We start from the raw sequence: 25,038 nt of genomic DNA, 5'->3' as shown, positions 1-25,038 counted from the left end.
TGGCAGACATTTTGAAGAAGTGGCCGTACCGGCAAGAGCAGTGACAGTGGGCAAGAAAAAGTAGGGTTCTTTCCTGGCCCCAAAGAGGCCACTAGACCACCAGTGCATGTTAAGGTAGGCCTGGGGAGGACCCACCGAGGCTTGGGGATTGGGCAACCAGCCAGACAGATAGCCTTTACCATAGACCCTGTTCTCATGGTACTGTACCACGGGAACAGGGACCACTGTAAAGATTCTCTGCAAAAAAGTAAATTCTGCATGACTGGGAAATTCCACGCTATGCGGTTGTGCAGAATTCCAGCAGGAGTAATATATGTTCCCCATTTCAGAAAGGGAATGTACATGTATATCCCACTATATCAACATTGGACTGTACAGCTTCTCCCTGCACATATAGATTATTAAAAGTGCTCATTTCGACCAGATCTTTATAGAAGGGATAAAGAGAGATATCTTCCTTATTCCTCTTTTGTTTATTTCCCCTCCAAATTAAAACTAACAATTGTGGTCTCTATAGTTAACTAGCAGTTCACATGTGTAGGTTTCCAAAATGGCAGACATACACGTGTAATGCTGCAATACCATGTTACACATGTGTCAGCACTTCCATGCGTAAGTTGCCAAGTTTCCTCCATTGATGGGTTCCACATTTAAATGAATGCTCTGATCGCATATGCTGCCACATACACATATATTCCTGCATGTATTTTAGGAAAGGCTCTATGTTTGCAGATTCTTTTCTAAAATACCACCAGAATTGCACATGTCCAGACCTGGATGTGTCATTTTTTATTTCTATGTTCTGTCTAAAATGGGCCTTACAGTATATTTTGTCAAGTGCTAGTTGTTAGTTCTGTACATATTTAACAATAGATATTTGACAAATCAATAGAACATATATCTCATTTTACGACCTGCCTCCCATAAACATGTGCTGATTAATATTCAGTGCTGGCACCAGCATAACTGCTGGCTCCTCCCCAGCTATACTTCCTTTACCACCTCTGACCTGCCCACTTTGGATACAGCCAGTCAGAGTCGATATTCAGCCGCACAGCCCACCAAGTGATTTAAGCAGGCAGGAACCTCTTTTACCTGCTTAGGGACCCTTTTACTAAGCCGCGTAAGCGTCTACAGCCCCCAACGTGTGCCAAAATGGAGTTACCACCTGGCAACCACGTGGCTCTTGTGGTAATTTCATCATTGATGCGCATCTGAAAAATATTTTTGGATGTGTATATTGGGCGCACGCCAAGTGGCATTTGATGCATGTAGGTCATTACCGCCCAGTTACCATGTGAGACTTTACTGCTAGATCAATGGCTGGTGGTAAATTCTCAGACCCAAAATGGACGCGTTGCAATTTTCATTTTGCTGCACGTTTATTTTTGGAAAAAATTTTAAAAAGGCAATTTTAAAAGTGCGCTGAAAAATGATTCTGCACGCACCAAAAACACGCGTCTACACTACCGCATGCCATTTTTCAGCACGCCTTTGTAAAAGGGCCCCTTAAATTGCTTTGAATATCGAGCAAAATATATTTATGCTGAGTTTGCTGTATTGAAAAATGAACTAGCAGAATTATCGTTCAGTTAATTACCTCGTGATCCATACACATTGAGCAAAGAATCATCTATCAGGAATTTGGGAGTAAAGTGTATGTATTTTCCCTTTTCTCCGCATCCTCCATATTGTAAGGTATAAGGATCATCTCCATATTTCAAGAACGGCTCAGCAACAATCACATCAGCCTAATAAGACGCAATATTTTGGTTCAGAGATCAAAAAATAATACAATTAAGATTTCATGTATGCTTCTTATAAACAGTGAGGTATCATACTAAACTAGAGAGTGAAGTTATGGATGCAATTTTAAAAGCCATTTCTGCTAAATAAAAGTAATATTTAACCATGGAAATGGGCTTGTTACAAAATCGCTCACCCTATGCATGATAAGTTTTTTTGCATAGGGCCTCTATGAGGTTAATTCTGTAACATAATTTTTTGGGCACTGACATTTACACTCCTATAATGCATGTAAATGTTTAGAATATTGGCGTTTACAGGCATATGTGTGGACCAATGTGTGTAAATGCTAAAATTCTGCCTAAAGGCTATTCTGCAAATATCTGCTTGACGTATACAGCAAGTATGGGTTAGGGAGCATACACACATCCAGTGCATAGGTAGGGCTACCTCTTGTGCATATAACTTACAGAATCCTGTAAATTATGCATGTTTCTCCAATACTTAGGTGCTAACACACCAGCTCTATAGCTAGCATAAGTGGCTAACTGTTAAGCTGAATATACCTGGTTAGGCTAGTATTCTATAAAGAAACATAGGTGCTATTTATTTATTAGGATTTATTTACCACCTTTTTGAAAGAACTCACTCAAGTCGGTGTACAGTAAGAAAAAATCAAAAATAAGCAATAGGCAATTACAGCAGTAAAAATATTTGAATAACAATACAAAGTATGGCGTGGAGGGGTATTTTTGATAGAACGTCTTAAGTCAGAATTTGGACGTTTTACAAAAACATCCAAATTCTGAACAGGAAAGAAGGTCATTTTTGAAAAAGATAGACATCTATCTTTTGTGTTCGAAAATGCTATGGGCATCTTGTGATTTGGACATTTTGTGATTTTGACATCCTTTTTTTTGGTCCATTTTCGAACAAAAGACATCCAAATGCAAGATGTCCAAAACAGAGGAGGAGTAGCTTAATGGTTAATGCAGCGGGCTTTGATCCAGGCAACATGGGTTGAATTCCCACTGCTGCTCCTCGTGACTTTGGACAAGTCAAATGCACAAGGGGCATTTCTGGATATGACATCTAAGACTGAATTTGAACGTTTTTTGTAAAACGTTCAAAATCAGAACAGGAAAGGTCATTTTCTACAAAAAAGTCTATCTTTTCTTTTTAAAAAATGCTGTTTGGAAAAATGTTTTGTGATTTGGATGTTTTATTTTTTGGTCCATTTTCAAACAAATACATCCAAATGCAAAACGTACAAAATCCACAAGAAAAGCCACAATAAAGTGAAACCATTCACATGTTCTAAATGTGGTAAAAGTTTTGGTTGCAATGTAAATCTCAAAGTGCATCAGAAAGTCCACAAGGGAGAGAAACCATTTGCATGTATAGAGTCTGGTAAAAGCTTTGGTCTGAAGGTAAACCTCACAATGCACCAGAGAATACGCACAGGAGTTAAACCATTTACATGTCCTGAGTGTGGTAACAGTTTTGGTTGGAAAGAAAGCTTCACATTGGAATCAGAGAATCCACACAGGGATGAAACCATTTACATGCACTGAGGAGGTAAAAGCTTCAGTTTCATTGGGACAGGTAATTAGGGAATGTACACTCTTGCTAAGAAGTACGGAAAAATAGCATTCTGGTATTTAGATAAATGTAATGAGACCTCCTTTTCATCTGTAGATCTGTATTCAAAGCCCAAATCTAATGATAAACAATAGACATAAGGCTCAGCTGTTATAGAAAGCTTGGCATCAGGTAGAATAGTGGAAAAGTGACATCTCAGGAAACAAATAGGGCATCCTTGGGGGCACTGCAGTGGACTTTATTAAATGCTCCCAGGTATACATCTCAACATTGCTCCCTTACCTTGTCTGCTGAGCCCCCCAAAACCCAGTACCCCCAACTGTACACCACTACCATAGCCCTTACAGGTGAAGGGAGCACCAATATGTGGGTAAGTGGGTTTTGGGTGGGTTTTGGAGGGCTCACAGTTTCCTCCACAATTGTAGCAGGTAGGGGGAGGTAGAAGCCTGGGTCCACCTGTATGCAGTGCACTGCACCACTACTAGACTACTCTAGGGACCTGCATGCTATTCTAATTGACCTGAGTATAACATCTGAGGCTGGCAAGTAATATTTTTAATCAAAGTTTTTTGGGATTGGAGGGAGATAGTGACCACTGGAGGAGTAAGGGGAGGTGATCCCCGATTCCCTCCAGTGGTCATTTGGGGCACCTGTTGTGTGGAGTAGAGGAGTAGCTGAGTAGCCTAGTGGCCAGTGCAGCAGACCTTGATCCTGGGGAAGTGGGTTCAATTCCCACTGCAACTATTCATTAAAAAAACAGGTCTAGCTCAAAACATCTAAGTTTTAGTCTTGGACGTCTTTGTTTTGTTCCATTATGGCTGAAAGACGTCTAAGTCTTTGGAATGCCCAAGTCCCAACTTGAACATGCCCCTGGCACTCCTCTTTGAGATTTAGATGTCCTTCTGACGGACTTCAGAGAAAAACGTCTAAAAAGAGGTTTTGAAATTACTGATTTGGATATTTTTGTGAGATAAACGTCAAAATGCAGACTTATGCTACTTTTTGGATGTTTTTCTCTTTTGAAAATGAGCCTGATAATATACTACTTACAATGTCAACACAGTACATAATAAAACATTTTAACAGACAGCATAGGGTATAAGCAAATATGGAACATATAGATAGGTAAGAGGAGTTAGAAAAACAGGACAGCGATGTTATGCTGAGGTGCTGTTTTTTCACCGATTTTCAAGACCCTGAAGCAGCGTTGCTTATTTGAGCTCAAGTGAAACGTTGGCCAACATTGGGCTGGGGGATCGTTCAGAGCTGGAACCAAGACTTCAGGACAGACGACAAATCTGAGTTTTTGAAGCTAAGTATTTAACCCTGGAGTTTTTTGTATTTTGCGCTGTGTTTGCTTTTGACAACAGTGTATATTGACAGGATTTGACACTTTAAGTAAGTGTGTCTTTTTGTTTTGCACATTTTGAATCTTAATTGCAACTTACATAGTAATAGTCCACAGCAAATTTTTGTTGGATATTGGGAAGGTTTTTTTTAGCCAATGATGAGGAACAGATCATTTTGATCACTCTAAGCTCTATAGATCTGTTGGTCAGGAGCTCTTTGAGGCTTTTTCCTTCCCTTTAGTGCAACGTGCTTTATTCTCACATATTTTTGCTATTGTAGTGGGTCAGTTTTGGTTATTTGTTTTCAGTGTTTTTCATTCATTGTGGATATCCTGAAAACCTGAGTGGCTGAGGTTCCTCCAGGACCAGGGTTGGGAACCACCACTGGATTATACTGTAAAATCTTGAAGTAACATGTCGATATTTTATGTATACTTGGTTATTTTATTGGTGTTTGTACTAATGACACTATCCAGTACAAATTTAAGATAAAAAATATTCAGCAGACTTACCTTGTCATATGATTCTGTTTTTACTGGTAAATAATCAGGTTTTGGATTCCAGGTCAAAGGTATTAAAATTTTTGCACTTCTGATAAATACATGCTTCTTAGTTGCGTGGAACAAGTAAGTAGAAGCTTCTTTTGTCATTTTCTAATATTGATAATAAGGAAATAAATATTTATTAAGATGTATTGACTACTTTTATGAAAAGATTTACCCAAGGTGATATTTAATACGTATATCTTGACATAGACAAATTACATTGCAGTAATAGAGACAAGGAAATATGTACTGTACCTGAATGTAACCCACCCTGAGCTATGAATGAAAAAGCATGAGCTTAATATAACATCTGTTTTTCTTCCTATTGATTATATTCAATATTTATATTTTAAAAAACAGTGTGTGCAGAAAAAGCTTAATTCTATAGCTGGGCGCCTGCATTTAAGCACCCCATGAACATGTAAATGTATTGAATACTAGCACTTTCATGGGTGGGTGTGACACTTATGGGCATAAGTCTAGCAGGCACCTAAGCACTATTTTGTAACCGCGCACGTAAGTGGCATAGCGTGTAAATGTGAGGACAGCAAATATATAGGCAAAGAATAGGCAGGACAAGGGTGGGGTTGCCACTTCTGCATGCAACCTATAGAATACAGTAAGTTGCATGCGTCCCTGCCACATTTAGGTACCCACAATTATGCCCTATCTATGACTGGTATAACTGCAGGTTCTTATATGTCAGGCATGCTAATAACAAGTTATTTGAGAAATAGCCACTTCAGCCATTATTCAGCCATCGGCGAGCAGCGCTTTGCCCGCCACCGGTGTTCAATCTGGATATTCAATGCCAGGCCATTTCCAGTGACAGGCATTGAAGATCCGGATTTTTGACTTGCCATGGCTTAGCAGGCAAAGGTAGGCCTACTTTTTATATGGTCTTATTTTGCCGCTAAGCCAGGCTGGTTAAGATCCAAATATCGGGACTTAACTGGTCACACCCCCAACGTTGCCAGCTTTATTTTTGGCACTACCAGGCAGTTTCAGTGGTGATAATCAGTTAAATGCTGCTGAAAATGAACAGTTATCCGCTGAGATGCAGATTAACTGGGCAGCGGCCATTCCTGGCCAGTTAACTCACAATGAATATTGGACAGACTATTATCTGATCAATGAAGAAGGAAATTAACAGGGAATATGAACAGAAACTGGTCATGCTTACAGAATACTACATTCTTTAAATTTGAATTTAAAAAAACCTTACACAATGGATTTTGAAATGTATAAACATTTTAGAACATTTCACAACCAGGTCTATTCTGGAGAACAATCTCCAAATGATCAAAAATTTGAGTTACTTTCTGTCACCTAGAATGTTTGCCATGCTGTTAATGAAGTGGTAGGTTAGCTTTGTGCAATTGGTTAGGCTTTCTTTGGCCCAGAACTTTTCTCTGGCTCTGAGACCTTCCAGCTCATTCAGAGCTACCAAAAATTTTTCAGTATTTCTTTTTCCAACTTCTATCTTGTCCCCCCATTGTCTATCAACTGTACTTATAGTCTTTGACAAAGGGTGCACAGACCATGTCTTCCTCTGGAACCACGTATTTGTGCACCCTCATTCTGGCCAGCAGGGGGCACTAGCATTCAATTGCTGTCACTGTTCATATTATCTAATATAATAAAACGCACCGTGAACGTTCTGAAGACAACGTTCTGTGAAGCCGGAAACTTGAAGCCGGAAGCTTCAAGCCCTGAAGCCTTGAAGCCTTGAAGCCATCTGACGTCACTCCCAGTGAAGCCTTCAAGCCAGCCAGCCGTCTCTGCCCCGCCCTCGCCTCAAACCAAACAAATCGGGAAGCGAAGCGTCAGGGAAGGAGGCGGCGCTCCCGACGTCTAGCCTTCCCTTCGCTGTGTTCAGTGTTGCCAGGTGGGCGGTTTTACCGCCCAATTGGGCGGTTTTCCGCGACCCGCCGCGGGAAATTTTTGCCCGCGGCGGGTTGCGGTTTTTTGGGCTCCTTTTTGGCTTCGGGGCGGTTTTTTCACCGGCTTTTGCGGTTTTTTCGCCGGCTTTTTTCGGCCGCGGTGGACGGGGTTAATGACGTTTCTGGGCGGGGTTAGTGACGTGGGAGGCGGGGTTAGTGACGGGGGAGGCGGGGTTAGTGACGGGGAGGCGGAGCCGATGACGGGGGAGGCGGGGCCGATGACGGCGGGGGCGGGGTTGATGACGGCGGGGGCGGGGGTGATGACGCGGGGGCGGGGGTGTCAGGGGCGGGGTTTGAGTTTGGGCGGGTTTTGGGCTGGATTTTGGGCTCCTTTAGGCTGGAAAAAAATTTTCCACCTGGCAACCCTGGCTGTGTTCGGGCGGAACACAGCGAAGGGAAAGCTAGACGTCGGGAGCGCCGCCTCCTTCCCTGACGCTTCGCTGCACGAACCGCCACGGAGGTAAAGTTAAAACGAAGAAGAAAAAAAAAAAAAAGGGATGCATGTATGCGAACGGGGGGGGGGGGGGATGCATGGATGCGAAGGGGGGGGCATGGATGCGAGGCATGGATGCGAAGGGGGGGGGGAGAAGAGGGCGGGCCAGGCTGGGACATGGGAGAGAGAGTAGCATGGATGCGAGGGGGGGGTCATGGAAGGGCAAGAGGGGACTTGCTGGAAAAGGATGAATGGAGGCGGCAGGGGACAGAGGAGCATGGATGGGTATGGATTAGGAGGCAGGGCACAGGGAGAGAGGGGAATTACTAGAAATGGATGAATGGAGGGGGCAGGGGAAAGAGGAGCATGGATGGGCATGGATTGGGAGGGCAGGACTCAGGGAGAGAGGGAAATTGCTGGATAGGGAAAAATGGAGGGGCCAGGTGACAGATGAGCATGGATGGGCATGGATTGGAAGGGGCAGGACACAGGGAGAGGGGAATTGCTGGTTAGGGATGAATGGAGGGGACAGATGGGCATGGATGGATATGGATTGCAGAGCAGGCCTCAGGCAGAGAGAGGAAAATTGCTGGATAGGGAAAAATGGAGGGGCCAGGTGACAGATGAGCATGGATGGGCATGGATTGGAAGGGGCAGGACACAGGGAGAGGGGAATTGCTGGATAGTGTCGCGGCCCTGATGCCACTCTGGTGTAGGTGAGCTCTCGAGTTCTCCCGAGCTCCACTAGGCCCAGAAGATAACCGAGCACCCCGACTCTTCACCCGCGGCGACCGCCGTTCACCGAGGGTTGAGCCCTCAGCTGCGGGCGGCCAGCAGGACTGCTGGAACCACGGGGTGACGGCTGGCCTGGCTGGATGTGGATACAGAGTCCTTGGTAACGTGGCTTAGACGGGCGGCTAGCTGACAACTGGAACGTGTGCTAAAGTGGCAAGTACTAGCGAGACGGCTAGTTGTTCTGAAGGGCAGACTCCGTCTAGGAAATGGCTAGCAGGACGGCTAGCTGGCATGAGAAACAAACACAGTCTTGGAAATGGCTAGCAGGACGGCTAGCTGGCATGAGAAACAAACACAGTCTTGGAAATGGCTAGCAGGACGGCTAGCTGGCATGAGAAACAAACACAGTCTTGGAAATGGCTAGCAGGACGGCTAGCTGGCATGAGAAACAAACACAGTCTTGGAAATGGCTAGCAGGACGGCTAGCTGTCACGAGGAACAACCACAGGCTTGGAATTCACTAGTAGGCCGGCTAGCAGTCACGAGAAACAAACACAGGCTTGGAATTCGCTAGCTGGACGGCTAGCAGTCACGGGGAACAAACACAGACTTGGAATTCGCTAGCTGGACGGCTAGCAGTCACGAGGAACAAACACAGGCTTGGAAATCTTCGCAGGATGGCTTCAAACAAGAAAACGGAAGCATTGGTTCCCTTCCATGCTTCCGTTTAAATCCCCCGCTCGTCCTGGCTGGGGAACAGCTGTGGCCAATCCTCGGTGCCCCAGCCTGCAGCGGGACCCGGATTGGTCCCTCCGTCCAATGGGCGGAGTTCCTAGGGGGAAGCGCCAATCCGGCGCGTGTGGGCGGAGCCTCCTCGCTGGTCCTGCTGCAGCGAGGAGGACGCCGCCGCCGGCGCCGCCATCTTGGCCGGCGGATCCTCTTCTCCGAGGCCGGCGCTGGTTCTCCTGGGTCGCCGGCCTCGGAGCAACCCGTAGTCGCCGCGATCCCCGTGGCCGCCCCTCCCCGTCGACCCGCGCTCCCCGGGCGCCCCAGCCTCCCGCTCCGGCCCGCGGAGTGCCAGGTAAGGGCCCGGAACGGGACAGTATCCTCCCCGGAAGACCCCTTCCTCCGGGGCCCGGGTTTGGACGGATATTGGGTGTGGAAGGCTTTGACCAGTTCTGGAGCATGAACATTAGCCACGGGCTCCCAGGAATTATCCTCGGGGCCAAACGATTTCCAGGATAGCAAATAATACAGTCTTCCCCGCCGCCACTTGGAGTCGAGAATCTCTCCTACCTCGTACTCCGGGTCTGGAGCCACCTGGAGATCCTTCTCCTGGGCTGGAGGCGGGTGCCACCTGGACTCCTGAAACCTCTTCAGTAGTGAGATATGGAAGGCGTTATGCACTCGTAGGGTGGCGGGTAGCCGCAATCGATATGTTACTGGCCCAATTCGTTCTTGGATTGCATAGGGTCCCGCGTATCGCTGTCCCAGTCTTCGGGAAGATCCTCGGAGTCTCAGGTGTTTCGTGCTTAACCAGACCCTTTGTCCTGGTTGGAGCACGGGGGCGGGCCGCCGGTGGCGGTCAGCAAAAAGCTTGTCCTTGGTCGTGGTCTTCTGTAATTGTTCCCTGGCCATCCTCCAGACCTTTTGTAGGTCGGCTACTACTTGATCCCCAGCCGGGGTCATGGCGGTAGTCGGGAACGGCCCTGGAAGCCGTGGATGTCGTCCATATACCAGGAAGAACGGGGACTGTCCTGAGGATGAATGGTCACTTTGGTTATAGGCGAACTCGGCCCATGGAAGTAGAGAAACCCAGTTATCTTGTCGTTGGTTGACAAAGGCCCTTAAGAAGTTTTTCAGGGTTTGGTTTAACCTCTCAACCATACCATTGGTTTGAGGATGGTACGCGGATGAAAAATGATTCTCCATCCCCAAGGCCTTGCATAAACCTCTCCAGAAGCGAGAGGTGAATTGGGGCCCGCGGTCACTGATAACCCGAGTGGGCAGTCCATGTAGTCGAAAGATGTGGTGAATGAACGCTTGAGCTAGCGAGGCTGCTGTCGGAATACCTGTGAAGGGAACAAAGTGAGCCATTTTAGAGAAGCGGTCTATCACCACCCAGACCACAGTATGTCCCTGGGAACGAGGTAAGTCCGTGATAAAGTCCATGGATATCTCTGACCAAGGACTGGTCGGTATGGGCAACGGTTGTAGGTCTCCCACGGGGGGTCCTCCTACTGGCTTGGTTCGGGCACATACTGGGCACGAGGTAAGAAACTGGAGGATATCTCGTCTCATCTGTGGCCATCGATATTGTCTCGAGATGAACCGGAGTGTCTTTTGGTACCCGAAGTGCCCGGCCCACCTAGACGAGTGCCCCCAGTGCAGAACCCTCTTCCGGTCTGCGGCCGCCACGAATCTCTGGACTTGGGCAACCTCCCCTGTGGCCGCCCTGAGACACGCGGGGTCTAACATAGGATGAGTCTCCTTAGTCTCCTCTGGTACTTCAAAGGCCCGGGAGAGCGCATCTGCCGGGGTGTTCTGGGAGGCCGCCCGGAACACTAGCTGAAAATGAAACCTAGAAAAGAATAATGACCACCGGGCCTGTCGGGGATTCAGCCGCTGGGCCTCTTGGAGGTATAGGAGATTCTTATGATCCGTGATGACTGTGAACCGGTGTTCCGCTCCTTCCAGTAAGTGTCTCCACTCTTGCAGTGCGAGTTTCAAGGCCAAGAGTTCTCTATCCCCAACCGTATAATTCCGCTCGGCTGGAGAGAATTTACGTGAAAAGAAGGAGCACGGTTGACGCCGGCCCTCGGGGTTGATCTGTGAAATGACTGCCCCGGCCCCTAGAGCGGATGCGTCCACCTCTACCGTGAAGGGCTTCTCAGGGTCGGGGGTCAGCAGAATGGACGCGGACTCAAAGGCCTCTTTGACCTGCTGGAACGCCGCTTGCGCCTCTAGCGGCCAATCCCTGACCCTTGCGTCCTTATGGGTGAGCTCCGTCAACGGGGTGGTCAACCGGGAATACTGGGGAATAAATTGGCGATAATAATTTGCGAAGCCCAGGAATCGTTGTAATGCCTTCAGACCCCTCGGTTGCGGCCACTCTCGAATGGCTTGGAGTTTGTCTGGTTCCATCTTTAACCCCCCTGGAAGCAGGATATGCCCCAAAAATGGTAAAGACCGCTGATGGAAGGCGCACTTACTCAGCTTCGCAAATAGATGGGCTTGACGTAGGCGGTACAGCACCGCGCGTACATGGCCCGGATGCTCCCTGGGGTCCTTGGAGTAAATGAGGATGTCGTCCAGATATACAATCACCGTGGAATTGAGTAAGTCTTCTAGCACACTATTGATAAGCCGTTGAAACACCGCAGGGGCATTACAGAGACCGAATGGCATTACCCGATATTCAAAATGCCCCTCATGGGTATTGAAGGCCGTCTTCCATTCATCCCCTGACCGGATTCGTACTAGATTGTAGGCTCCCCGCAAATCCAACTTCGTGAAGATCTGAGCTCCTTGCAGTCTGTCCAAGAGCTCGGGAATGAGTGGTAACGGGAACCGGTCCTTCACGGTGATGGCATTTAATCCCCGATAGTCAATACAAGGTCTCAAAGTTCCATCCTTCTTGGTAACAAAAAAAAAACCCCGCCCCGGCTGGGGATGTAGATGGCTGAATGAACCCCTTCCGTAGATTCTCATGGATATAATCTCGCATAGCCTTGACTTCTCCTCGGGACAGTTTGTACGGGCGGCCCCGTGGAGGTACCGTATCAGTCTTCAGGTTAATAGCACAGTCAAACGACCTATGCGGCGGTAATACCTCCACCTCCTTGGAACTAAACACATCAGCAAAGTCTCTATAATCCATAGGCAGGGAGCCCAGTTCACTGGGTCCCTCCCCGGGCAACGTATTTAAAGCCGGACAGCTGCCAGCCCGACCCTTACAACAGGTCTCTTGACAGGAGTTGCCCCAAGCTTGAATCTTTCCTCCGGTCCAGTCGATAACCGGGTTATGGTATCGTAGCCATGGCAATCCCAGAACCACCGGGTGGATGGTCCGGGATAGTACTAAGAATTCGGCCTCCTCCCGATGGCCCTCCCCCACTTGCAGGCCCAACAACGGCGTAATCTCAGTGACCGGCTGGGGAAGGGTAGTTCCCTGGATGGAGGTTATCCGCAGCGTTGGTCTCCGGGGGAGCGTGGGCCAGCCCAGTTGCTGCAGCAGTTCGAGCCCAATAAAGTTGCCCCCAGACCCCACCAGGGCTCGGGTCTGAACCGTGGCCTCCTGCCACCGTAAGGTCACTGATAAGATGAGCAAGGTGTCCTGTAGGGGAGCGGAGTGCCCCAAGAACCCTCCCCTCAGGGTGCCTTGGGGAGCGCATTTCCCGGCCGGAGGGAACAAGTCCGGAGGAAATGCCCAGCCTGCCCACAATAGAAGCACAGTCCCTTAGACTGTCGTTGCTGTCTCTCGGCGGGGGTCAACCGTTGCCGACCCATTACCATGGGCTCCTCCCCGGGCTCCGTAGAGTCCCGGTTCGCCTGGCGAGACGACGGCCCTTTGCTCGTCTTGGAGGCCCCTCGTATCCACTTCTGCCGCTCCACCCGGTCTCTGGCTCGCTCCTGGAATCGAGTGTCCACCCGGATACAGAGTGAGATGAAGGCATCCAATGGTCCGGGAATCTCTCGTCCCGCTAATTCATCCTTGATTCGTTCGTGTAATCCCTCCCTAAAAATGGCCATCAGGGACTCCGGATCCCACCGCAGCTCCGCGGCTAAGGTACGAAACCGGATGGCATAGTCGGCCACTGTACCCTCTCCCTGATGAATCCGGAGCAGCTCCGAGGCCACCGAGGAGGGTCTTCCCGGAATGTCAAACACCATCCGGAACCGGCGCTGAAATTCGCTATAATCCCCCAAAATGGGATCATGTTGTTCGTCCAGAGGGACCACCCAGTCCCGTGCCTTTCCCGCACAAAGGCCCATAACGTAGCCTACCTTACTTTGATCTGAAGCAAAGGCCTCCGGTTGCATCCGGAAGGCCAGATTACACTGATGGAGGAACCCTCGACAACCCTCCGGGTTCCCATCGTATCGTGCTGGCTCAGGGAACCGAGGTCCCACACGGAACCCTCCCATACGGGGAGCTGCTGCGGCCTCTTGGACCGCAGCGGCCTGGTTCTGTACCTGAAGCGTGGAAAGTTGAGAACATACATTCTGGAGGGCCCCAGACAGGGCATTAAGCTGTTCCTGTTGCTGCTGGAGAACCTTGGCCAGGTCCCGTAGATCAGGTTGCGTCGGCGAGCTCATGGCTTCCGTTTTCTGTCGCGGCCCTGATGCCACTCTGGTGTAGGTGAGCTCTCGAGTTCTCCCGAGCTCCACTAGGCCCAGAAGATAACCGAGCACCCCGACTCTTCACCCGCGGCGACCGCCGTTCACCGAGGGTTGAGCCCTCAGCTGCGGGCGGCCAGCAGGACTGCTGGAACCACGGGGTGACGGCTGGCCTGGCTGGATGTGGATACAGAGTCCTTGGTAACGTGGCTTAGACGGGCGGCTAGCTGACAACTGGAACGTGTGCTAAAGTGGCAAGTACTAGCGAGACGGCTAGTTGTTCTGAAGGGCAGACTCCGTCTAGGAAATGGCTAGCAGGACGGCTAGCTGGCATGAGAAACAAACACAGTCTTGGAAATGGCTAGCAGGACGGCTAGCTGGCATGAGAAACAAACACAGTCTTGGAAATGGCTAGCAGGACGGCTAGCTGTCACGAGGAACAACCACAGGCTTGGAATTCACTAGCAGGCCGGCTAGCAGTCACGAGAAACAAACACAGGCTTGGAATTCGCTAGCTGGACGGCTAGCAGTCACGGGGAACAAACACAGACTTGGAATTCGCTAGCTGGACGGCTAGCAGTCACGAGGAACAAACACAGGCTTGGAAATCTTCGCAGGATGGCTTCAAACAAGAAAACGGAAGCATTGGTTCCCTTCCATGCTTCCGTTTAAATCCCCCGCTCGTCCTGGCTGGGGAACAGCTGTGGCCAATCCTCGGTGCCCCAGCCTGCAGCGGGACCCGGATTGGTCCCTCCGTCCAATGGGCGGAGTTCCTAGGGGGAAGCGCCAATCCGGCGCGTGTGGGCGGAGCCTCCTCGCTGGTCCTGCTGCAGCGAGGAGGACGCCGCCGCCGGCGCCGCCATCTTGGCCGGCGGATCCTCTTCTCCGAGGCCGGCGCTGGTTCTCCTGGGTCGCCGGCCTCAGAGCAACCCGTAGTTGCCGCGATCCCCGTGGCCGCCCCTCCCCGTCGACCCGCGCTCCCCGGGCGCCCCAGCCTCCCGCTCCGGCCCGCGGAGTGCCAGGTAAGGGCCCGGAACGGGACAGATAGGGATGAATGGAGGGGACAGATGGGCATGGATGGATATGGATTGCAGAGCAGGCCTCAGGCAGAGAGGGGAAATGCTGGATAGGGAAAAATGGAGGGGCCAGGTGACAGATGAGCATGGATGGGCATGGATTGGGAGGGCAGGACTCAGGGAGAGGGGAATTGCTGGATAGGGATGAATGGAGGGGACAGATGGGCATGGATGGATATGGATTGCAGAGCAGGCCTCAGGCAGAGAGGGGAAATGCTGGATAGGGAACAATGGAGGGGCCAGGTGACAGATGAGCATGGATGGGCATGGATTGGAAGGGCAGGACTCAGGGAGAGGGGAATTGCTGGATAGGGATGAATGGAGGGGACAGATGGGCATGGATGGATATGGATTGCAGAGCAGGCCTCAGGCAGAGAGGGGAAATGCTGGATAGGGAACAATGGAGGGGCCAGGTGACAGATGAGCATGGATGGGCATGGATTGGAAGGGCAGGACTCAGGGAGAGGGGAATTGCTGGATAGGGATGAATGGAGGGGACAGATGGGCATGGATGGATATGGATTGCAGAGCAGGCCTCAGGCAGAGAGGGGAAATGCTGGATAGGGAAAAATGGAGGGGCCAGGTGACAGAGGAGCATGGATGGGCATGGATTGGAAGGGCAGGACTCGGAGAGGGGAATTGCTGCATAGGGATGAATGGAGGGGACAGATGGGCATGGATGGATATGGATTGCAGGGCAGGCCTCAGGCAGAGAGGGGAAATGCTGGATAGGGATGAATGGAGGGGGCAGGTGACAGACAAACATGGATGGCCATGGATTGGGAGGGCAGGGCTCAGGGACAGAGGGGAATTGCTGGAAAAGGATGAATGGAGGGGGCAGGGGACAGATGGCCATGGATTGGGAGGGCACGGCTCACACTCTCTCTCTCATATACAATGTCTTTCTGACTCTCACTCTCACACACTCTGTCTCACACTGTATCACATTCACTCTCTATGTGCCACACAGTCACTCACACACTCGCTTGGTCTCATACACTCACTCAAACAGAGAATCTGTGTCTCACACACACACTCTCTCTCTCGCCCACACACACACACTCTCACTCACACTGTGTCTCACATACACACTTGCACACACTCTCATTCTCACACACACACTCTCTCACAAACACACTCACACCCAGACTCACGCTCTCTCTCACACAATCACACTTTCACTCTGACTCTCAAACAGTCACTCTCACATACACTCTCCCAAACATACACACTCCGAGGAAAACCTTGCTAGCGCCCGTTTCATTTGTGTCAGAAACGGGCCTTTTTTACTAGTTTTAAATATGTTGGGTGTTGCTTCATAGATTTCAAGGCACTGTCTGAAGCACTTTTCTGCATTTTACATTTAACATATCCCCATTTCATTATCAGATTTTGCTGTACACGTAGTGCTGTTGATTTCATTTGATATGCCTGCATGTTCGGGCAGTTCTTTTTCAGCATAACTTTATAGTGGCATTGTTGTCATATATATAATTCTACATTGTTGAGCTTAACAATTTTTTTTCCTCTAATAAACTTGGCAATACAGTGCTACCTGCCAATCATTATTCTTACTGAGGCATGCATGACTTATAAGAGGACTTAGCACACATGTGCGGTGTTTTCCACCTTGCAGGAAAGACAGATGAATTTCTGCATTCGGCAATAAATCTTTACAAAGGTTTGTCACCTCTATAAAGTAAAATATTTTTAATCAGTAATTCCACAGAAAAAGAGTATCTTCACATAAGGGCCCTTTTACAAAGGCGCAGGAAGGGTAACGTGTGGGTAACACGGGCCCAATCGGCACTATCACTGGGGTAGCATGTGCGCCTGGTGGTAATTCCAATTTTGGCGCATGCCGAATCCCATGGTAGAAAATAATTTTCTATTTTCTACCACGGAGGTGTTCACAGCAGTAACCAGCAGCGCGCCCACACTGGCGCATACTGTATAGTTACCGCATAGGTAGTGCATGAGCCTTTCCGCTGTCAATGGGTGGCAATAAGGGCTCAGGCCATAAATAGGCGTGCGCTAGTTTTAATATTAGCGCAGGCCCATTTCCTGGACCATTAAAAAATATCCTTTTTCCCAGCCGCGGTAAAAAATGGCCCAGTGCATGCTTAAAAGATGCGCCCACACTACTGCAGGCTAGTTTTTACCATGACTTTGTAAAAGGACCCCAAAGTGCGGTGTGTCATTCTACTGTTGCTTTCACTCTATTTTACACTCAATATTTGACATGTTTTTCCCTTCAAATCATGTTTTCTGGCACTCCTGAACAATAGCTCACAGCATGTTCTTTGCTCCAGATTACAAGGAAAGCACATTTATGTTTGTCTGATTTTGTTTTACTTTTCAACTGACTTGTCCTCTGAATGTTTACTGAGTTTGTAACGCTTACTACATTTTTTCACATTATACATTCATTTTGACTTTAGTGGTTTCTTCTTCACATTTGTTATCATCTATAAATTCCTTAGCCTGAAGACTACACACTTTTTACATTCATTTGAATTTTGCCAGTTTATTCTTTCATTTTACACTCTTGGCATTTTGCGTGTTTCTGTTATAAGAGCATAAGCACTGCCATACAGTGAGAAATCAAAGGTACATGAAGCCCAATATCCTGTTTCTAACAGTAGTCAATCCAGGTCACAAGTACCTGGCAATATCCCAGAACAGTAAAACAGATTTTATGCTGTTTATCGTAGAAATAAACAGTGGATTTTCCCAAGTGAATCTTAATAATGGCTTATGGCCTTTTCTTTTAGGAAACTATCTATATCTTTTTAAAACCCTGCTAAGCTAACTGCTTTTACCACATTCTCTGGCAATGAATTCCAGAGTTTAATTACACATTGAGTGAAGAAATGTTTTCTCTGGTTTGTTTTAAATTTACTACCTAGTAGCTTCATTGTGTCCCCCCTAGTCCTAATATTTTTGAAAAGAGTAAATAAGCAATTCACATCTACCGTTCCACTACACTCAGTATTTTATAGATCTCTATCATATCTCCCTCAGCCTTCTCCAAGCTGAAGAGCCCTAGCCACTTTAGCCTTTCTTCATAAGGAAACCATCTCATCCCCTTTATCGTTTTCGTTGTCCTTCTCTGAACACTTTCTAATTCCGCTATCACTATTCACTGTCTTTTGTTTATTATAATACTCTTCATTTTGGGTCTCTTTTATCAAGTCACACTAGCGGTTCACACACAGCAAAGTGAATGGGTTTTGTCGACATTACTGCACCAGGAGCCACTAGCACGACTTGATAAAAGAGGTCTTTTGTTAGGTGATACTCTAAGCAATTCTTTACACAACTATTTTTACCACACAAGACAAACTACTTTTGTTTAGCCACACTGGCAGGTCAGTATGACTCCTTTTTTTGTATATACTTTTTTCATATATATTATATCCACTTTCTCACTATATATCTTTGTTCTATACTAAAATAGATTTTTGGTTTTTGTACTCACTTTCGCAGGAAATATGTTTATTTATATGCAAGTCTTTTGTTTCAAAGGTTTTTGTTAAAAGGTCTGTTCGATGTAAACTTTTTAACATATTTTGTAATTCTGATTTATTTGAATTTTCTCATTCTGTGCTATACCAAATATTTATGGATATGTTGACTGATGAATTGATTTTATGTTTTAGATTTGACAATCCTCTATGTTAGTGTTTTTAGTATAGTATACATTTTTATATGTATTTTTTAATACATTTTTAGACTCCTGAAGTAGACAATAATGCTGAAACGGCTCCTGTCGAATCTCAGACTCTCAGTGATTTGACAATAAATGTCTTTCATGTTACCCATTTATGACTAATTGTGTTTGTGTTGGAAGACTCATCGATAACCCTACTCTTCTTTACTCTCTTTGCGTTTTCCCTAGCGGTTGCTTTGTTCCTCCACTTCAGTGGTCTTTGTCACTTCCTCTCCCCCAGGAACTGCTTCTTCGGCATCCTTAGGCCCAACCAATTTAAGGAGCAGAAGCTGGCTTAGAAATCAAACCCAAACCTCCCATTTGGTATGTAGAAGGTAGGCCTGCTCCTGAATCACTGTTACTCCTTGGCCAGTTATTCCTTGTGGACTTATTTCTGTAATTGGCCAACAGCATTTTCTAATTGTTGCTTTGTGGAAAATCTTTCACTACTGAAAAAAATGCCTTGGATTTCAATAAGTAAATGGTACTAAAAGTTGCATAAAAACAAATTTTCATCATAAAAATCATTCTATTATCAAATGAAACATTCTCATTTCTTTCTTACCTTTATGCTTTCAATTATTCTTTGGTCCTCAGCTAAGCGAGGATTAATTGCAATAACGATGTTCTCATAGCCACCACTGTTCAGCTGCACCATAGAACCTTCCACCACAGAGAGCAGCTGAAGGGCCCATAGAAAGGCCACTCTGTAAAAGAACAGCATATTACTCCTCTCTCAACCAAACTTATACTTCCCAGAGCAAAGTTTCAACTGGGCTATTTATACTGTACTGTCTGAACCTTATCAACAGTACCTTTTACTAGAAGACTTTGGAGTGTCTTATGAGTATTTATCTAAGAGGATTGTGATAATTACAGGGCAAAAGAAGGACTCTTCAAGTACACAGTTACAGGCTAACTGGTTAGAAAATTACATATGGTCATAATGACAAAATAGTTAATGTTTTAAAGCAGTCTGCTTTCAGTTTCCCTATCCTATCGAAATAATGTTTTTAAGCCATATGATTTTTCAAACAACATAATAGGTTTTCCTGTGTTGTATTTCTTCTCATTCTTTCTGTCACCTGTATAAAATTTACTTTTTTTCTCTTATAAAAGCCTCTACGTCCCTTCAGAATTTCTTGCTTTATAAAAACAAAAATGTTTTCTCATCCCTCCCTTCTTTCTCTAATGATTTCTTTTCTTTGTTTTACACTTTATGGAGTTCTAATAGCTGCTCTAGTTTAGGAGGAACTGGATTTATACTTTTTATTGAACCAGCATAAAAATTATTGAAAGAGGCTGTTGAATGTAATTCATTGAGACCTTCTATGTGCCTTCTTCAGATATCAGGCAGCAATCTGGAAAACATGTTCAGGAAAAAGAGCATTCAACATGTTCATTTAAGACATACTTTGGACCTGATTTTTCTGAGCCATTCCAAAGTCCTCCACTCCCAAGCTTTACTGAGCTTTGGTGCTTTATTTTGTTTGGGGTTGTTGGAGCACTAAATCTGGCAACACCCCTTCCCTCATGGGTTCCGTTACCATTTGTGTGTCTAATGTTTGGCAGTTCAAATTTAATGTGAAGAAGTACAGAGTGATGCATTTGGGTTGCAGAAATTCAAAGGAGATGTACAAGATTGGAGGTGAAAGACTGATGAGCACAGCTCAGGAGAGAGACCTTCGTGTGATAGTGTCTGAGGATTTCAAGGCAGCAAAACAATGCGACAAGGCAGTGGCTTTAGCCAGAAGGATGTTAGTCTGCATAGCGAGAGATATAGCCAGCAGAAGAAAGGAAGTGTTGGTGCCCCTGTAGAAGTCATTGGTGAGGCCCCACTTGGTGTACTGTGTTCAGTTTTGGAAGCCATATCTTGCTAAGGACATAAAAAGACTTGAAGCAGTTCTGAGAAAAGCGACAAAAATGATAAAGAATTAGTATCAAAAGACCTATGAGAAGAGACTTGAGGATCTGAATATGTATACCCTAGAAGAAAGGAGGGATGAGAATGATATGATACAGATGTTTAAATATTTGAAAGGTATTAATATTCAAACAAACCTTTTCCAGAGAAGAGTAAGCGGTAGAACTAGACGACATGAACTGAGGTTACAGAGGGATCAACATAGGAGTAACGTTAGGAAGAGAGGGTGGTGGATACCTGGAATGCCCGTCCATGGGAGGTGGTGGAGATGAAAATGTTAACAGAATTCAAGAAAGCATGGGATAAGCATAAAGGATTCCTATATGGAAAGAGAATGGAATCAAAACAACTTAGCCGAGTTTAAGCAGCAAATCCAGTAGTTGCGAAGTCTAGTGCCAAGCAGACTTCTATGGTCTGTGTCCCAATCATAGCTAGATAGATCTGGTTGGACAGAGCAGGCTTCATTCTGTTGTAAGGCTCATGAGAACAAGGCAATGCAGGACTTCCTGCACATGAATGCTCAAAGGGATATTTTGTTGTTGTTGCATTTGTATCTCACATTTTCCCACCTCTTTGCAGGCTCACTGTGGCTTACAATACATCATGAATGGTGGACATGTATAAGAGAATATACAATTAGTAATACATAGAGAACTTGGGTAGCATGATAATGAAGAAACATGATATTAATGTATCAAACAAACATTATAAGGCAATTCTGGATATATGTGTAGGAGTTCACATTTGTTGATCTTTGTGGTATGCTTTGTTAAAGAGATGGGTCTTCAGTAGTTTACGGAAGTTAGCTAACTCGTAGATCGTTTTCAGGTTTCGCGGCATCGCGTTCCAGAATTGTGTGCTCAAGTAAGAAAAGGATGATCCATACATTAGTTTGTATTTTAGACCTTTGCAGTTGGGGAAGTGAAGATTGAGGAATGTGCGGGATGATTTTTTAGCATTCCTGGGTGGTAAGTCAATCAGGTCTGACATGTAGGCTGGGGCATCTCTGTGAATAATTTTGTGGACTAGGGTACAAATTTGAATGTGATGCGTTCTTTACGTGGGAGCCAGTGCAGCCTTTCTCGCAGGGGTTTTGCATTTTCATTATTTTGTCTTTCCGAATATGAGTCTAGCTGCTGTATTCTGAGCTGTTTGAAGTTTCTTGATTATTTGTTCTTTGCAGCCAGCGTATAATCCGTTGCAATAGTCTAGATGACTGAGTACCATTGATTGTACCAGGTTGTGGAAGACGGTCCTTGGGAAGAAAGGTCTTACTCTTTTTAGTTTCCACATTGAGTGGAACATCTTCTTGATTGTGTTTTTTCACATGATTTTCAAGAGTTAGGTGTCGGTCAATGGTAACTCCAAGAATTTTTAAGGTATCTGATATTGGAAGGTTCAGTGTTGGTGTGTTAATGGTGGTGAATGTGTTCGTGTTATGTTGGGAGGTGAGGACTAGGCATTGGGTTTTTTCTGCATTGAGTTTCAATTGAAATGCATCCGCCCATGAATGCATGATATGTAGGCTTTGGTTGATGTCATTGGAAATTTCCTTTAGATCTTGTTGAAATGGGATGTAGATCGTTACGTTGTCTGCGTATATATATGGGTTGAGGTTTTGGTTTGATAGTAGTTTGGCCAAGGGTATCATCATTAGGTTGAATAAGGTCGGTGAGAGGGGGGATCCCTGTGGTACTCCGCATTCATGTATCCATGTGGCTGATGTAGTTGAATTAGATGTCACTTGGTATGATCGTGTGGTTAGGAACCCCTTGAACCAGTTGAGAACGTTGCCTCCAATTCCGAAGTATTCAAGGATATGTAGTAGTATACCATGATCAACCATGTCGAAGGCGTTAGACATGTCAAATTGTAGAAGTAGTATATTCTTGCCAGCTGCAATCGTTTGTTTGAACTTGTTCATGAGAGTAACTAGTACTGTTTCGGTACTGTGGTTAGACTGAAATCCTGACTGGGAGTCGTGTAGTATTGAGAATTTGTTTAGGTAGTTTGTGAGTTGTTTGGTCACCATCCCTTCCGTTAGTTTAGTTAGTAAGGGAATGGATGCTACTGGTCTGTAGTTAATTAGTTCACTAGCACTTTTCTTGGTGTCTTTGGGTATGGGGGTGAGTAGGATATTTCCTTTCTCCTTCGGGAAAAGTCCATTTTGTAATATATAGTTCACGTGCTTCATTAGGTCTGTTATAAATTGTTGAGGGGCAGATGTCATAGGGTTGTTTGAGCATATGTCTAATTTACAATGAGATTTGGCAAATCTTTTGAGTGCTTGGGAGATGAGATCCTTCGATAATATCTCAGAGTTGGTCCAGGTTCTGTCTGCTGGGTATTCACCAGGATCTGGGTCTAGACAATCAAGAAGTGTGGCGTAATCGATGGTGCTGACAGGTATTTTAAGTCGTAATTGTATGATTTTCTCGTTGAAGTATTTTGCGAGATTGTCTGCTCCTGGTGTATCTTTACTATTGGTTGTAACTGGTGGGATGTCTAATAGTTTATTCACGAGTTGGAAGAGTTTATGAGTGTCCTTGTAATTTGGTCCAATTTCAGTTTTGTAGTATAGTCTTTTAGTTTGTCTTATGGTATATTTATATTTTCTTTGATGTTGTTTCCAGGCGTTGAGTGTGGGTTCGTCTTTCTTTTTTTTCCATGCACGTTCTAGCCTTCTAACTTGTGTTTTAAGTTTTTTCAATTCTTCATTGAACCATGGTATTGAGTTCTTTCTGTGTGAGGTTCTAGTTTGAATTGGGGCAATGTTGTCTAGTATTGATCTGCATCTATCGTCCCATTCTAGGAGGAATTGGCTTGTATCTGCCTTCATTGTCCATCCGTTGTGGTAGATCTGTTGCCAGAATATTACCGGGTCTATTTTTCCTCTTGTGGTGTAGGTTTTTCGTTCTTGTTTGTTGATTGTGTCTTTCTTTCACCATTGGAGGGAGATGTATGCTTTATAATGGTCTGACCACGGTACGGGTGTCCATCTTGTGTCTGTCAGTTTGAGGTTTGAGTCGGGATCGAATTTGTATGTGATAATATCCAGTGCGTGTCCTTTAGTGTGAATTGGTTGCATGTTTGGTCCGTGTAGGTCTCACAGTTGTAGGAACTCTCTGCATTCTTGGGCACTTGTTGAGGTAAGATCTTCGAGGTGTAGGTTGATATCTCCTATTATGATAAGGTTTGAGGTATTGATACTGATGTTCGAGATAAAGTCCATAATGTGTGTTTGGGAATCTTGCCAGTTACCTGGTGGTCTGTAGAGTAAGACTGTGTTAAGGTGTTCCTGCAGATTTGGGTGGTTAATTCTTACCGATACAATTTCAAGTTGTGGTAGAATGGATTCAACTGTGGTTGTGATGGTGTATTCGGATTTGTATATTATGGCTATTCCTCCTCCTCTTTTTCCGTTTCTTGTCCAGTGGGTAATTTTGTATCCTGGTGGACATAGATCTAGGATTATGGGGTCTTTAAGGTCGTGGATCCAGGTTTTGGTGATGAATAGGAGGTCAAGATTGTCTGTAGTGATCCAGTCTGTTATAATCTCTGTTTTATTTACTACTGATCTGGCGTTTACGTACTCCATCTGGACTGAATGGTAAGGTTCGGTTTGGGTCCTTGATGTGTTGATTTTTATTAGTTGCCTGTTTTCTTGGTATCTGGTTTTGCTATGTTCTTTCTTCCCTTTCTGTTGGTTATTTCCATATGTGTTTGTTTTTCCTTTTAATTGATTGTTATTCTTATGGTCATGTGGGCAGTGAATGGGTTGTCTATAGGGTTCGTGTACTGTAGGTAGATTGTTGTTTATGTTGGGAGTAGTCCATGCGTGGTAGATTAGGGGGAGGAAGTAAATTATCATGACCAACTTATTGGTATTCATGCTGGCTATGGTTTGTGGTGCTTGGTTGTGCCTGAGGGTGTTGGTGAATGAGATTTTGTATGAGCGTCAAGCAGTATCAGCCTGAAGTAGTGTCAGCATCAAGTAGTATGGCACTGATTAGTGAATAAATGATCATTAAGTAGTAAGTAATGTAATTTCAAGCAGTGTCCTTATTGAGTAGTCTTAATATCGAGCGGTATCTGCATTAAGCAATGCCGGTATCAGGCAGTGATAACAATCAAGCGGTATCAACATTGAGCAGTGTTGGCTGTGAGCTATTGGAGCATCTGGTATGCAGGCAACGTTGGATGATGTCACCTGGAGTGTGCCGCGTTCCTCTCTCACTGTCTGCGGAGCAAATATCTTCCACAGACAGATTTTCATCCAATCCTTTATTCGAGGACTTTTAACTATCAGCTTCCAAAATTTCCTTGCCTTTTTGATTCTAGATAAGTCATATCACAATGATAAACAATGGGAAATTTGGGAGTGATATTCAGCCCACATGGGCTGATTTGAGCCCAGACATTCAGTGCTGTCCTAACTGGATACTAGAAATGAATATCCAGGCACTCAGTTTATTGTTACACAGAATTGTTTTCTTATTCAGTCATTCAACTGTATTTTCCCCCTTTTCATTGGACAGTAAGTCCATTGAATTATTAGGTACTACCTGATTCCATACTGCCCCAACAGAATATTAATATCTGCTCAGCAAAATCTCTTCATCGTTCCCAGTTA

The 25,038-nt window shown here is 45.8% G+C and overlaps 1 protein-coding gene across 1 annotated transcript in view; it reads right to left on the bottom strand.

Moving 5' to 3' along the window:
• LOC115472441 (calcium-activated chloride channel regulator 1-like) overlaps positions 1-25,038 on the bottom strand; it is a 168,322-nt gene that overhangs the window by 142,485 nt on the left and 799 nt on the right. Inside the window, exons 2-5 of the mRNA XM_030206730.1 lie at positions 23,516-23,585; positions 19,047-19,188; positions 5,210-5,350; positions 1,601-1,751 (exon numbers count right to left, since the gene is read on the bottom strand). Coding sequence (XP_030062590.1) covers positions 1,601-1,751; positions 5,210-5,350; positions 19,047-19,188; positions 23,516-23,585 — 504 coding nt within the window. The remainder of the gene's footprint in view (positions 1-1,600; positions 1,752-5,209; positions 5,351-19,046; positions 19,189-23,515; positions 23,586-25,038) is intronic.

The sequence above is a fragment of the Microcaecilia unicolor genome, chromosome 6 (genome assembly GCF_901765095.1).
Source record: "Microcaecilia unicolor chromosome 6, aMicUni1.1, whole genome shotgun sequence".
Lineage (NCBI taxonomy): Eukaryota > Metazoa > Chordata > Amphibia > Gymnophiona > Siphonopidae > Microcaecilia > Microcaecilia unicolor.
Note: the sequence above shows the minus strand (reverse complement) of the source record. Positions and strands in the feature narration are given on the sequence as shown.